This window comes from Aquarana catesbeiana, linkage group LG02 (genome assembly GCF_042186555.1).
Source record: "Aquarana catesbeiana isolate 2022-GZ linkage group LG02, ASM4218655v1, whole genome shotgun sequence".
Taxonomy (NCBI): domain Eukaryota; kingdom Metazoa; phylum Chordata; class Amphibia; order Anura; family Ranidae; genus Aquarana; species Aquarana catesbeiana.
In genome coordinates this window covers 80,742,003-80,756,125 of record NC_133325.1, presented here as the reverse complement: position 1 = coordinate 80,756,125, position 14,123 = coordinate 80,742,003, and the positions used below count along the sequence as shown (strand labels likewise).

At 42.4% G+C, this 14,123-nt stretch overlaps 1 protein-coding gene across 19 annotated transcripts in view; it reads left to right on the top strand.

Annotated features, from left to right (window-relative positions):
• Nucleotides 1-1,598: 1,598 nt before the first annotated feature.
• Nucleotides 1,599-14,123, top strand: part of LOC141126990 (uncharacterized) — a 164,102-nt gene continuing 151,577 nt past the window's right edge. For 16 of the 19 annotated variants that reach the window (XM_073613098.1, XM_073613097.1, XM_073613095.1 and 13 more), the window contains exons 1-2: nt 1,599-1,722; nt 8,355-8,447. In XM_073613098.1, coding sequence (XP_073469199.1) covers nt 1,633-1,722; nt 8,355-8,447 — 183 coding nt within the window. In that variant the 5' untranslated portion in view covers nt 1,599-1,632. The remainder of the gene's footprint in view (nt 1,723-8,354; nt 8,448-14,123) is intronic. The other 3 variants (XM_073613102.1, XM_073613099.1, XM_073613093.1) reach the window with 2 other exon arrangements.

Sequence of the window (14,123 nt, the reverse complement as noted above, 5' to 3'; positions counted from 1 at the left end):
GTTCCTGATTACTAGGAACAGTCGATCTCCATGTTCTCCCCTGTCAGAAAGGGGGATCTGCCTTGTTTACATAGGCAGATCCCCGTTCTGCCTCTCTGTGAATCGATCGCGGGTGGCCGGCGGACATCAGGTCTGCCGGACATGCCCATCGGCACCTCCTCGGTGCAGCGACAGGTACAATGTTTCACGCAATAGAGCCGCCCTGCCGCAGTGTATATGCGGTGGGTGTTCCTTAAGTGGTTAAGTAAGAGCAGAGAGGAGCAGGGAGCAGGAAGCTGAATGAGAACACGGGAGAGACACACAGCAGCGCTGGTAAGACAGCGGGAGCTTCTGGAGTTAACTTTCCAGGTGATTGGTTGCTAGGTGATCCTAGCAACCAATCACCAGCTTGATAATTTGAAAAATTAACTCTGGAAGCTCCCACTGTCTTATCAGCGCTGATTTGTGTCTCTCCCATGTTCTTATTCAGCTTTCTGCTTCCTGCTCCACTCTGGTCTGTCTTCCTCTCTGCATGGGGCAAGGTAGAAAAAGGGCAGAGCTTGGGGGGGGGCGTGTAATATGCAGGGGGTGTGTGTAGGGGGGCTGTGTAATATTCAGGGGGGCTGGGTTGGGGGGCTTTGTTATGTGCAGGGGGGGCTGTGTAATCTGCAGGGGGGGCTGTGTAATTTAAAGGGGTCCAGAGGGTACAGGGGCTGTGTAATGTAAAGGGGTCTAGAGGTGTGGGGGCTGTGTAATATAAAGGGAACCAGAGGTGCGGGGCTGTGTAATGTAAAGGGGTCTAGAGGTGCGGGGGCTGTGTAATGTAAAGGGAACCAGAGGTGTGGGGCTGTGTAAAGTAAAGGGGTCCAGAGGTGCGAGGTCTGTGTAATATAAAGTGGTCCAGAGGTGCAGGGGGCTGTGTAATGTAAAGGGAACTGGAGGTGGGGGGCTGTATAATGTAAAGGGGTCCAGAGGTGCAGGGGGATGTGTAATGTAAAGGGGTCCAGAGGTGCGGGGCTTTGTAATGTATAGGGGTCCAGAGGTGTGGGGCTGTGTAATGTATAGGGGTCCAGAGGTGCGGGGCTGTGTAATGTATAGGGGTCCAGAGGTGCGGGGCTGTGTAATGTATAGGGGTCCAGAGGTGCAGGGCTGTGTAATGTAAAGGGGTCCAGAGGTGTGGGGGATGTGTAATGTAAATTATTACTATGTTAAGATTATTATTATCTTCATTTAATAGCAGGTAAATGCGGCCCTCCATGCATTCACATACATTGAACCCGGCCCTTAAGTGGAAAAAAGTTGCTGACCCCTGCTGTAGGCTAAATGAAAGAATTATATTAGTACATGGCCATCTTTACTTATTTGTTCTCTTCAAAAAGTGCTCTAGAAGCAGCCTTTATTTCAGCATGTAACACCTGGGTAACCGTTTTACTTTTGCAAGTCTTTTTCCCAATACCCTGGTCTGTTCCGCAACTGTACCTTATTGTATGTAATTTGCAGGAAGCTGTCAGCAACACCTATATTCTCCAGAAAACTATGGTTTTGTCTGTTACCTTGCGGTTCTAAATTTCCTTGGAATTAGGAGAAAAGGTGATATAAATTGATGACAATCTGGACAGACGCACTCCTTTTTACAACTCCAATAACGGAACAATGAGTCGTTTTCCAGTTGTGTTGTTATTCTGGGCTCTATCCGTCACTGCACTCCCTCCTCCATGGCAAGAGAACCAGACACCTGAAGAGGTACACTTAAAATTGGACATAGAGATAAAGAGATATATAATATATAGCATATAGCAATATACTTTATTACAGTAACCGTTTTCTCCATTGTATTTATAACAGGTAGATTACTGTTTACTGTGGGTATTCCATTGTGATTTAAAATTTGGTTCTTATGGTTTTTTTTTATGTTTTTGGGCTTGGGTGTATATATTGTATGTTTTGTAGTGTTTGTATTCTTTATTGTTTTTTTTTTTTTTTTTACTTGTATAAATATACTTTTAATAATTTCAATGCAGAAACTTGTTTCAGTAGTGCTTTCCATTTTTTGTGAGTCTCATTTGTAAAATTTCAATAATAATAAAAAATCTAAAACATAGATAAAATGCTATGTATCTCATAGTTTTTAAAATCTAAATTACATTGCTAGTTTTATTGACAAAAAAGTAACGGTATGTTTTAGTTAACTGCATTACTGTTGTTTTTATTTGTTTGATTTTTTTTATACTGGTGTTGACTAATGTTGGTGTTTGCATATTAATGAATATGTTTTCTTTACTTATGAATTCTTCCCAGTCTATATGGTTATATATGTGTAAATAAATAAGTGGTTCATGTAGTAAACTTGGTGTAGAGTTATTGACACTCAGGTCATTACAGAGGACAAGGGGACTCTTTAGGTCTGGAGGGAAAGAGATTTACCTTGGCATACAGTAAGAGCTGTGAAAATGTGGAAAAAACTCCCTCAAGAACTAATTCTGACCAACTCAGCAGATTGTTCTAAAAAAGAGCTCTACCTATACAAGTGGGGACAGATATCAGATATATTACTTGAGTACTATTTTAAGATTAAGGGCAGCCAATATCTACAGAATCTTGTGTTTTTCAATGACTGGACCCAGGGGTTCATATGGAATAAGAAAGATCTTTGACAAATAAATTCAAAACATTTTAATTTTTGGCACTATCTAGAAAGGTTTAGGATACGGAAAAGCCAACATTCACCTTATAATAATGGATTCAATTGCAAAAGTCAAAATGATCCGGTCATAGAGGGCAAACAGAGAAAAATAAAGTATAAAAAAATAAATTATTTAATAATCCAAGAACATAGATTTTTTTTACAGGACTATTTAAAAAGACTTAAAGTGTATCTAAGCCAAAGGAAGCTTGTTACTTGCAAAGCTATGAAAATGCTTTTTGAAGCCTCAGACTTGTGTTTACAAAGCTAAAATGAAACAAAGGAGGTTATTTACGAAAGGCAAATCCACTTTGCACTACAAGTGCACTTGGAAGTGCAGTCGCTCTAAATCTAAGGGGTAGATATGAAATGAGGGGAAGCTCTGCTGATTTTATCATCCAATCATGTGCAAGCTAAAATTCTCTTTTTTATTTTTCTTGCATGTCCCCCTCTACTGCGACTTTAGTTCCAAGGTCACTTGCAGTGCACTTGTAGTGCAAAGTGGATTTGCCTTTAGTAAATAACCCCTGTTGTCCTGTAAAAAGCATTTATAGTATGTGATCATGATTACATGGTTATGAAATTGGTTTAATGTAAGTAATGGCATTAGGATGTTAAGGTTTAAATTGTAGCTTGTAATTATATAATTAATTGTAATTAATGTAAATGTACATTGGGGCAGCCAGATTTATTTGTTACACCTTTAAAGCCCAACTTTAGGTTATTAAAAGAGAAAAAAAATGTTACCACGATTATATACTCAGTGCCTTATTCCTTTTGTAAAATCACACTGCGTGCCTTTTTTTTTCTGTACGAAAATTGTAAGACTTGGTGTCAGCCCTGTCTAACTGTCTGTTGAGAAAGAATAAGTTCACTTTTACAAAATAAAAAATCATCAATGCACTTTTTTTTGCAGGTAAAAAAATATGCATGTATTAATTTTTTGTTAGGGACCCATAAAGCATGGGTGTATCTCTAGGGAAATGTTTTGTTAGTTTTGGATAGAGTAGGGAAGGTTTAGACTTTCTGTAAAGTTTTTATTACTGTCTGTTTTCCCATTGGGAAAATTCTGCCACTCTATTTGTAACAGACACCATTGTCATTAAAACCCACATTTTAAGCTTTTCCCAGAACAAGTGGTAAGGGAAAATCTTCCAATGGGGACACCTGTTCTGGAGGCTCTCACTTTAGGAATCTTCAGGATGTGAAAGAAGTTTATCCCAAAGGTACAAAATCAATAAAATAAAAATAAGCCGGTAGGAGTTTTAACACTTTCCTATTCCATCCGAAGCAAAAATACAAACCTTGGTTATTTATACAGTTCAAGCTACTGATTCTTGCCCATTATTGTAATCTCTATAACACAGGGACTGTTTGCTCAGTAGTGCACTATAAGAACTGAGTGTGCACTTTGCAAGAGAGCATATTAAATGAGGCAAAGGTCTGCGGACTTCCATCATCCAATCACATGCAAGCAAAAATGCTGTTTTTTTTTTTTTTTTTCCCTTGCACGTGATTGGGTATTCTTTGCAAAGAGAAGCTTTACCTCATTTACGAAGCTCTGGAGCAACTGCACTTTGAAAAGTGCACAGTCTATTTGCCTTTAGTAAATCAACCCCTTGGTGTCTGCACATTATACAGCAGCAGTCTGCCCTTCTTCCCCCAGGAACAGGGGATTTGATTTAATAAAGGCAAATAGACTGTGCACTTTGCAAGTGCGGTTACTCCAGAGCTTAGTAAATGAGGTAAGGCTTCACTTTGCAAAAAGTACCCAATCACGTGTCAGGCAAATAAAAAAACCTTGCACATGATTGGATGATGAAAGTCAGTAGAGCTTCTGCTCATTTACTAAGCTCTGGAGCAACTGTATTTGCAGAGTGTGCAGTTGTTTTGACTTTAGTAAATCAACCCCTGTGTCTCTTTAGGAAATACACCATTATTTCACAGATCTATAGATGTTACCTTTGTCTCAGCCTCTGCCAGCTATTTAATCAGCTCACTAGAGAAACCTACCCAGAGCTTACTGTCTCCTTTAACCTCTTCACCTCTGGAGGATTGTATCCTCTTCATAACCAGGGCATTTGTTTGCTATTCAGCACTGTGCTACTTTAACTGGAAATTGAGCAGTCATGATACACTGTACCCAAATTAAATTTATATCATTTATTTTTTCACACAAATATAGCTTTCTTTTGGTGGTATTTGATCACCACTGGGTTTTTTTATTTTTTATTATATAAATGAAAAAAGACAAAAAAAGTTTTAAAAACTCACCTTATAATAATGGATTCAATGGCAAAAGTCAGAATGATCCGTTCACAGAGGGCAAACAGAGAAAAATAAAGTATAAAAAAAAATTATTTAATAATCCAAGAACATAGATTTTTTTTTACAGGACTCTCTAAAAAGACTTAAAGTGTATCTAAGCCCAAGGAAGCTTGTTACTTGCAAAGCTATGAAAATGCTTTTTGAATCCTCAGACTTGTGTTTACAAGCTAAAATAAAACAAAGTCCTGTAAAAAGCATTTATAGTATGTGATCATGATTACATGATTATGCAATTGGTTTAATGTAAGTAATGACATTAGGATGTTAAGATTTAACTACTTGACCACAGGGCACTTAAACCCACTTCCTAATCAGACCAGTTTTCTGCTTTCGGTGCTCTCATACTTTGAATGACAATTACTCAGTCATACAACACTGTACCCATTTGAAATGTTTGTCCTTTTTTTCACACAAATAGAGCTTTCTTTTGGTGGTATTTAATCACCGCTGGGTTTTTAATTTTTTGCGCTATAAATCAAAAAAGGCCGAAAATTTGGTAAAAAAAAAAAATTCTTTGTTTCTGTTAAAATTTATTGCAGAGTATTGGCGAGTATTGCAGAGTATTGCATAGTATTGCAGAGTATAGCAGAGTATTGCATAGTATTGCAGAGTATTGCAGAGTATTGCAGAGTATTGTATAGTATTGCAGAGTATTGCATAGTATTGCAGAGTATAGCAGAGTATTGCATAGTATTGCAGAGTATTGCATAGTATTGCAGAGTATAGCAGAGTATTGCATAGTATTGCAGAGTATTGCAGAGTGTTGAATAGTATTGCAGAGTACTGCATAGTATTGCAGAGTATAGCAGAGTATTGCATAGTATTGCAGAGTATTGCAGAGTATTGCAGGGTATTGCATAGTATTGCAGAGTACTGGCAAAGTATGGGCACTGAGCAGCGCTGTGGGCTGGACCTGTAGTGCCCACAGCACTGCAAACGATCTCTCCCTCTCTCCTCTCACACTGTACCGATCGGTAAAGAGAGGGGAGGGAGGAATCGACATTTGACGGAGCGATCACGTGGTAAATGGCCGCTATCAGCGACCATTTACCGTGATTCGTGATGTGACCCGGCGGTCACGGATGTTCCAGGGTGCGTGCACCAGTGGGCGCACCTGGGGGCGTGCGGGAGCGGGATTCTGTGAGAACGTCCATGGACGCCCACCCAAAATGAGCCAACCGCGCTGTAGCCGTCTTTCGTCTATGGCCCGGTCGGCATGTGGTTATATTGGGTGGGTAGCTTGTAATTATACATGTATTATAGGGGGTTATTTATGAAAGGCAAATCCACTTTGCACTACAAGTGCAAAGTGCATTTGAAAGTGCAGTCGCTGTAGATCCAAGGGGGACATGCAAGGAAAATAAAAAACAGCATTTTAGCTTGCACATGATTGGATAATAACATCAGCAGAGCTTCCCCTCATTTCAGATCTTCCCCTCAGATTTACAGCGACTGCACTTCCAAGTGCACTTTCAGTGCAATTTCAAGTGCACTTTGCACTTGTAGTTTACACTTGTAGTGCAAAGTGGATTTTCCTTTTGTAGTGTCTACAAACTATGGTATACAGTATATACTGGAATTTACAAAGCTATATATGCTTTACTAGTAATGGCGGTAATCTGTGACTTATAGGGGTTTATTTACTAAACGCAAATCCACTTCACACTACAAGTGCACTTGGAAGTGCAGTCGCTGTAGATCTGAGGGGGACATGCACGGAAAATAAAAACAGCATTTTTGCTTGCACATGATTGGATGATAAAATCAGCAGAGCTTCCCCTAATTTTAGAGCTTACCCTCAGATCTACAGCGACTGCACTTACAAGTACACTTTCAAGTGCAATTGTAGTGCAGAGTGGATTTGCCTTTAGTAAATCAACCCCATAGTGTGACTGTGATAGTGTGGCGGGCAATCTGGCATTGACATTGGCTGGGAGGGACACTAACTGAAAAACTGACACTGATGTTGCTAGTGACACTAAAACAGTGAACAGCGGTGTACACTGAATTAATGATACTAATGGGTGATAGAGGAGATCAGAAGGGCAATCAAGGGGTTAAAGTGGTTGTAAGGGCAGAAGGTTTTTTACCTGCATGCATTCTATTCTTAGCTGAGTCCTCACTCAATCCAGCGATGTGCATGAGAACCTCACTCCTTATTGGCTTAGAGACAGCAGTGGGAGCCATTGTGCAGACGGGGAACCTCGAAGAAGAGGATCGGGGTTGCTCTGTGCAAAACCAATGCACAGAGCAGATAAGTATAGCATTTTTGTTATTTTAAAGAAAGAAAAAAAAAAAGGAATGTTTAGTATCACTTTAACTGTGTGTATAACAAGTGTATGTGTGCTGCTTTTACTGACAGGATCTGGCTGCCTTTTTTCCTTGAACTCAGAACTTGGTTCAGGGAAAAGTAACAGCCAGATCGCTGTTCTGTGTTCAGTGTTCTGTGTGTTTGTAAACACAGAACTCTGTGCTGTGATTGGCCAGAGCCAATTAGCAGATGTAAAGCCCAAATCATTGGTTGTAACCTTTTGCAAATTCCTGTGTGTGTCCAATCACAGCACAGATCAGCAGGGGGTGTGTACTCACCTGCCAAAAACCAGGAAGTGGATCATGACGTACCTGTATGTTGCTGTACCTGGCTGTGCTGCCCGCTAGCAGCAAATATACTGTTAGCGGGTGGCAAGTGGTTAAAGAGAAACTTCATCCTCCTACCTATTTTTTTTTTCCTCTGCTTGCCTGATGCTGGGTTGTCCTCAGTTCAGACACTCAGCAACCCAGCGGATCCAGCTTTGTCCTGCTGACATCCTCTTCAATGCAGCTGCTGTTTGGGTTCCACACCGTCATGTTCCCCTGTGATGTCATCGGGAGGCTGCAGGCCTTCCGGGTTCAGGTGCCACCTCCAGATGATGCTCCTCTAGGCCCACCCCTTCCTCCTGTAATGAATGGAATGACTGTAGTGCACCTATCCCAAGAGGCACCAGGGGCACTGACATCATTCGCCTAGGTGAGGAGGAAGGGCTAAAGCCTATTCTATTAAATAAAAGTTAGTAAACACACACCAAAAAAAGACTGATATTTGTGTACTAGGGGTGGAGCAGGAATGAGAGAAGGAAGTTTCATAATAGAGGTGAAGATCTGCTGTAAGCTTTCCTAAGCATTTCCCACTCCTTTCTCTTCGAAAATAGACCAACCAAATGTTTTAGTTATCGAATGTCCTTGACCTGAAGTCTTACTCCTTTTTACTCCTACTGGCCACAGCCTGGCCCCCCAACAGTCTAACACAAAGTACGCCAGTCTTATATAAATACGGATTGCTATACAGCATACATTTTGATATTTAAAATAGATTTTCATTTTGCAGGACAATCTGAAACGTATTAAGGTTCAGGAAAACTTACCTTCATCTGAGAACAATGGTCAAAACCCTGGCATTGCTCGAAGCCTGGACTCACAGGTGAGCAAATGTAGCTACGGTTTTATGAACGTTGCAAAATACAGTCCAGATGTCCATATAGAAAAGCAGTTCAGGAAGGTTAAAACCTCTGCTTTTTTTAATCATCTGTGTCCCATTGGGGACATTTACCTTACTTTTTGTCCTGTAGACACAAGAGGAAGTAAGAAGAAACTTCTGTAAGAATAAGGTCACTGGAAAAGAATTGTCGCAATTGTAACATTTTTCATTTATTTCTATTGTGGTGACAACTCAAAATTTTAGATTTTGCTTTAGTTTTAGTCCCACATTGGTCACCAGAACATATAGAGAGGGTAAATTTTCAGTTGGATACACAGACTTTAAAAAAAAAAAAAACCTTTGGCTTTAGATACCCTTTAAGAAGACTCTGTGACTGGGCAAAAAAAGGGGGCCAACTGCTGCTGGTGTAAAATTCAGGGATCTAGAGGTATACAGTACATGTGTAACCAGAAGCTTGGTTAAAAATGGAGCGTGAGAGAAACAGGCTGCAGCTGCTCTGTAGTTGCTGCTCTGTGGTGCTGAACTGGTTAACAACCATACCAGGAAGAGGAGGGAGCTGCTTAGCAGGAAGAGTTTAATAGACTGAGTCAGGCAGCATTGTACTGCGGGCACTGTAGTCCAGAAGAGAGACTCGACTGTAATCAAGAGCATTTGAATTGCATTTCCCAGAGAGAGATTGCCAGGAGAGGGGGAAAGAGCTGCATTTTCCAGGCTGTACAAGCCACAGCTTCTCTTTGCTGTGAGGGAGACTGAATAGTGCACATCACTGTTTAATGTGCACCATCACTGCTGCATGTCGGTGGCTGGAGCAGGATCCAGAGTGAGTTTGGGGGTGCCGGCAGTGTGTGACTGGATGGTGAGCTGAAATATCACTGGGACTGGTGAGCTACTGCTGTGGGGATTTACTATCTGCTGCTAGAGAGACTAAGCCCTATAGGACTGACCATATAGGCAGCTTGTAGCCTGACTGCTGCCCCCAGGCTTGACTGGGGCTATTCTCATGTGCACCAATGGTACAACTAGGCCCCAAAGCTAGCCGGCTGAAGCGTTAGGTCTGAAGACTGTCCCTTTACAGCTGCTACGCAGAGTCCTTTACCTATTGCTTATCATAAGAGGGGCCTCTTAGGGGACATTGCACCATATCCTAGTCATTCTCCTAGTGTGCACTCTAGACTAGTTATGGTATTATCATTCACATTGCATTTAATGCTTATATGCATTATTTATTGCTGACTTTGCTGATTCATGAGTTGATTCCTTTCTAGCAGTACACAATTTTGTTCTAAGTTACCTTGGCTAGTGATTATCCTGTCTAGTGGACTGTGTCTGAACAGAAGGTAGTTCTGTGTGTTCATTTATGCTAAAACCACCATTTCTAACTCACACCAATACATTGAGTTCATTGACCACTAAATGATCTTGTGTCTATTTCATGATGCTAATTCACAGCCGAGTTAAAGGTATCTATATTCATGTTCTTATAAGTGCTTGCAGTAACTTTCATTTAACCAGGTGTGTCCGAGGAGCTGAGGTTGTTCTTCGAGTCGAAGTGCAGAGCCCAAATGACCAAATTACCAAATGGATCCTGCGGGGTAGCGCTACACATATCTGCAGTAGGGATGAGCTTTGAGTTCGGGTAGAAACCAAGTTCGACTCAAACACCAGCTGTTCGGCTGTTCGCCAGTTTGCTGAACAGTGAACAATTTGGGGTGTTTGCGGCAAATTCGAAAGCCGCGGAACACCCTTTAAAAGTCTATGGGAGAAATCAAAAGTGCTAATTTTAAAGGCTTATATGCATGGTATTTTCATAAAAAATGTTTGGGGACCTGGGTCCTGCCCCAAGGGACATGGATCAATGCAAAAAAAAAGTTTTAAAAACGGCCGTTTTTTTGGGAGCAGTGATTTTAATAATGCTTAAAGTCAAACAATAAAAGTGTAATATTCCTTTAAATTTCGTACCTGGGGGGTGCCTATAGTATGCCTGTAAAGGGGCGCATGTTTCCCATGTTTAGAACAGTCTGACAGCAAAATTACATTTCAAAGTAAAAAAAGTAATTTAAAACTACTCGCGGCTATTAATGAATTGTTGGTCCGACAATACACATAAAAGTTCATTGATAAAAACAGCATGGGAATTCCCCACAGGGGAACCCCGAACCAAAATTAAAAAAAAAAAAATGGCGCGGGGGGTCCCCCTAAATTCCATACCAGGCCCTTCAGGTCTGGTATGGATATTAAAGCGGATCTTCACCCATTTTTTAAACATCATCTCGGTGGCTTCTAAAGGCAACACCGAGTGCCATATGGACCTTTTTTTTTTTTTCCCTACCTTACGTAATCTGTCTTTCCCTTTGTTCTGTCCCTGCGGCTGTGGGCGTGGACTTTGCGGGTATTTGCGTCATATCCTTTCTTCGGCGCACTGTCTCCTGGGATCTCATTGTCATTCATCCCAGAAGACACTGCGGAGAGCCGCCGTGAAATCTCGTGAGATTTAAACAGGACTGACGACCTGACGTTTACTGCGCATGCGCGAGATCGGAGCTAGAACGGGCGGTTCATGCTGGTCCATCAGCAGCACCGTATCCCGGAAGAGGATGCCTGTGGGCTTCACATGCCCACAGGCAAGATGAAACCCGACAACAGGAACGTTTATAAGTTATTTTTACTCCAGAAAACTGAGAGCAGTACGCTGTAGAAACGGAACAAGTACGTTCAAGATTAAAATACATTAAACATTGTCAGTCTTAGAAAAAAAAATTATGTGGAGACAGTGAAACACCGCTTTAAGGGGAACCCCGGCCAAATATTTAAAAAAAAATGGCATAGGGGTCCCCCTCAAAATCTATACCAGACTGTTCAGGTCTGGTATGGATTTTAAGGGGAACCCCGTGCCAAAATTTTTAAAAAAATGGCGTGGGGTCCCCCCAAAAATTCATACCAGACCCTTATCCGAGCACGCAACCTGGCAGGCAGCAGGAAAAAATGGGGGACGAGAGAGCGACCCCCCTCCTGAACTGTACCAGACCACATGCCCTCAACATTGGGAGGGTGCTTTGGGGTCCCCCCCAAAGCACCTTGTCCCCATGTTGATGGGGACAAGGGCCTCATCCCCACAACCCTTGCCCGGTGGTTGTGGGGGTCTGCGGGCGGGGGGCTTATCGTAATCATCTTAATCTGGAAGCCCCCTTTAACAAGGGGACCCCCAGATCCCGGCCCCCCCTGTGTGAAATGGTAAGAAGGTACAAAAGTACCCCTACCATTTCACAAAAAAACTGTCAAATATGTTAAAAATGACAAGAGACAGTTTTTGACAATTCCTTTATTTAAAGTCTTCTTCTTTTCCATCTTCTTTCTTCTATGTTCCTTCGGTTTCTTCCTCCATCTTCTACTTCCTCTGGTTCTTCCTCCGATCCTCTGCTTCTTGCTCCGGTGTTCTCGTCTGGCATCTTCCTCCGCAGCATCTTCTTCCCTTCTTCGTTCTGGGGCCGCTCCGCATCCATGATGGGAGGCTCTCGCTGTGTGACGCTTCTCGTCTTCTCACACTTCTTAAATAACGAAGGACGGGGCCACCAGGGGACCCCGCCCCCCTCTGACGCACAGGGACTTGACGGGGACTTCCCTGTGGCATTCCCCGTGACGTCAGAGGGGGCGGGGTCACCTGTTACCCAGAAGACGAGAAGTGTCACACAGCAGGAGCCTCCCATCATGGATGCGGAGTGGCCCGAGAACGAAGAAGGAAAGAAGACGCCACGGAGGAAGATGCCGAACGAGAACACCGGAGCAAGAAGCAGAGGATCAGAGGAAGAACCAGAGGAAGAAGAAGATGGAGGAAGAAACCGAAGGAACATAGAAGAAAGGAGATAGAAGAAAGAAGATGGAAAAGAAGAAGACTTTAAATAAAGGAATTGTCAAAAACTGTCTCTTGTCATTTTTAACATTTTAAAAATGAGGGATGAGGCCATTGTCCCCATCCCCATCACCCTCCCAATGTTGAGGGCATGTGGCCTGGTACGGTTCAGGAGGGGGGGGGCGCTCTCTCATCCCCCCCTCTTTTCCTGCGGCCTGCCAGGTTGCGTGCTCAGATAAGTGTCTGGTATAGATTTTGAGGGGGACCCCCACGCCATTTTTTTTTATTTTGGCCGGGGTTCCCCTTAATATCCATATCAGACCTGAAGGGCCTGGTATGGAATTTAGGGGGACCCTCCACTCCATTTTTTTTTTTATTTTGGTTCGGGGTTCCCCTGTGGGGAAATCCCATGCCATTTTTATCAATGAACTTTTATGTGTATTGTCGGACCGACAATTCATTAATAGCCGCGAGTAGTTTTAAATTACTTTTTTTCCTTTGAAATGTCATTTTGCTGTCAGACTGTTCTAAACACGGAAACATGCGCCCCTTTACAGGCATACTATAGACACCCCCCAGGTACGAAATTTAAAGGAATAATACACTTTTATTGTTTGACTTTAAGCATTATTAAAATCACTGCTCCCGAAAAAAAGGCTGTTTTTAAAACTTTTTTTTGCATTGATCCATGTCCCCTGGGGCAGGACCCAGGCCCCCCCTTTTTATGACAATAACTTGCATATAAGCCTTTACAATTAGCACTTTTGATTATTCATGTTCGAGTCCCATAGACTTTAACGGTGTTCGCGTGTTCGAACGAATTCTTTGCCTGTTCGCCTGTTCTGGTGCTGTTTGGCTCATCCCTAATCTGGGATGTTTGGCTCATCCCTAATCTGCAGTAGTCTTCCTGTTAAGGCTGAAGGCCTTGCTGTTTTAACAGGCAAAGTTCTGACACTTTCAAGTAGTGCTGGAGTCTGTCATTAGGTGTCTGCACATTATATGCAGCAATTTGCCCGCCTTCCCCCAGTGACAAAGTCTCTTTAGGAAATACACCATTGTTTCAGAGTCTGCAAATCTGTAGACTTTGTGTTTTTGTCTCAACCTTTGCCAGCTCTTTGGACTAATAATGGTCAGCACACTGGAGAAATCTACCCAGAGTTTTCATTTTCCTTTATTCCCACTCTTCTTTAAAATAAATCAACCAAATGCTCTAATTATCCATATATCCTTACCCAGCTATCTGAAGAGAAAGCTTATAGTGATTCTAAAGTCAAAATGTTTTTTTACCTTTACTTGCATTGAAGTAAAAATTTGTCAATACCTGTCCTAACCCCCACCCCCACTCTTAAACACTTACCTGGCTCCTCTGATTTTCCCAGCTGAGGAATCACTCCTCTACATTTTTTACCTTGATTCATTCCCTGCATTATGGTAAAAAATGCTCCACTTCCTGTCCTAGCCGCCCCCCCTAAACACTTACCTGACTCCTCTCAATGCTGCAGCGCTGTCCCAGTTGAAGCAATTAGGGTGTGGCTTACCAGCTCGGGAGCGTGCCTGAGGATGACGCTCCTTTGCCCCACCTCTTCTCCTCCCACAGCATCCTGGGACACATCACATATCCCAGGAGCCTGCAGGACCATTCACAAAGCACCATGAGTGCAATGAGAAGCTGGCTGTGGTTCCTCAGGGAACCAGAACCAGCTCCTATATCCAAGATAGTGGTGCTGAGGACCCACAGTGACAAAAAGAATCAGCTGTGGGAAGACAGCTCTGGACCCCAGGCACAGGTAAGAACCTGAATTTTAAAAGTC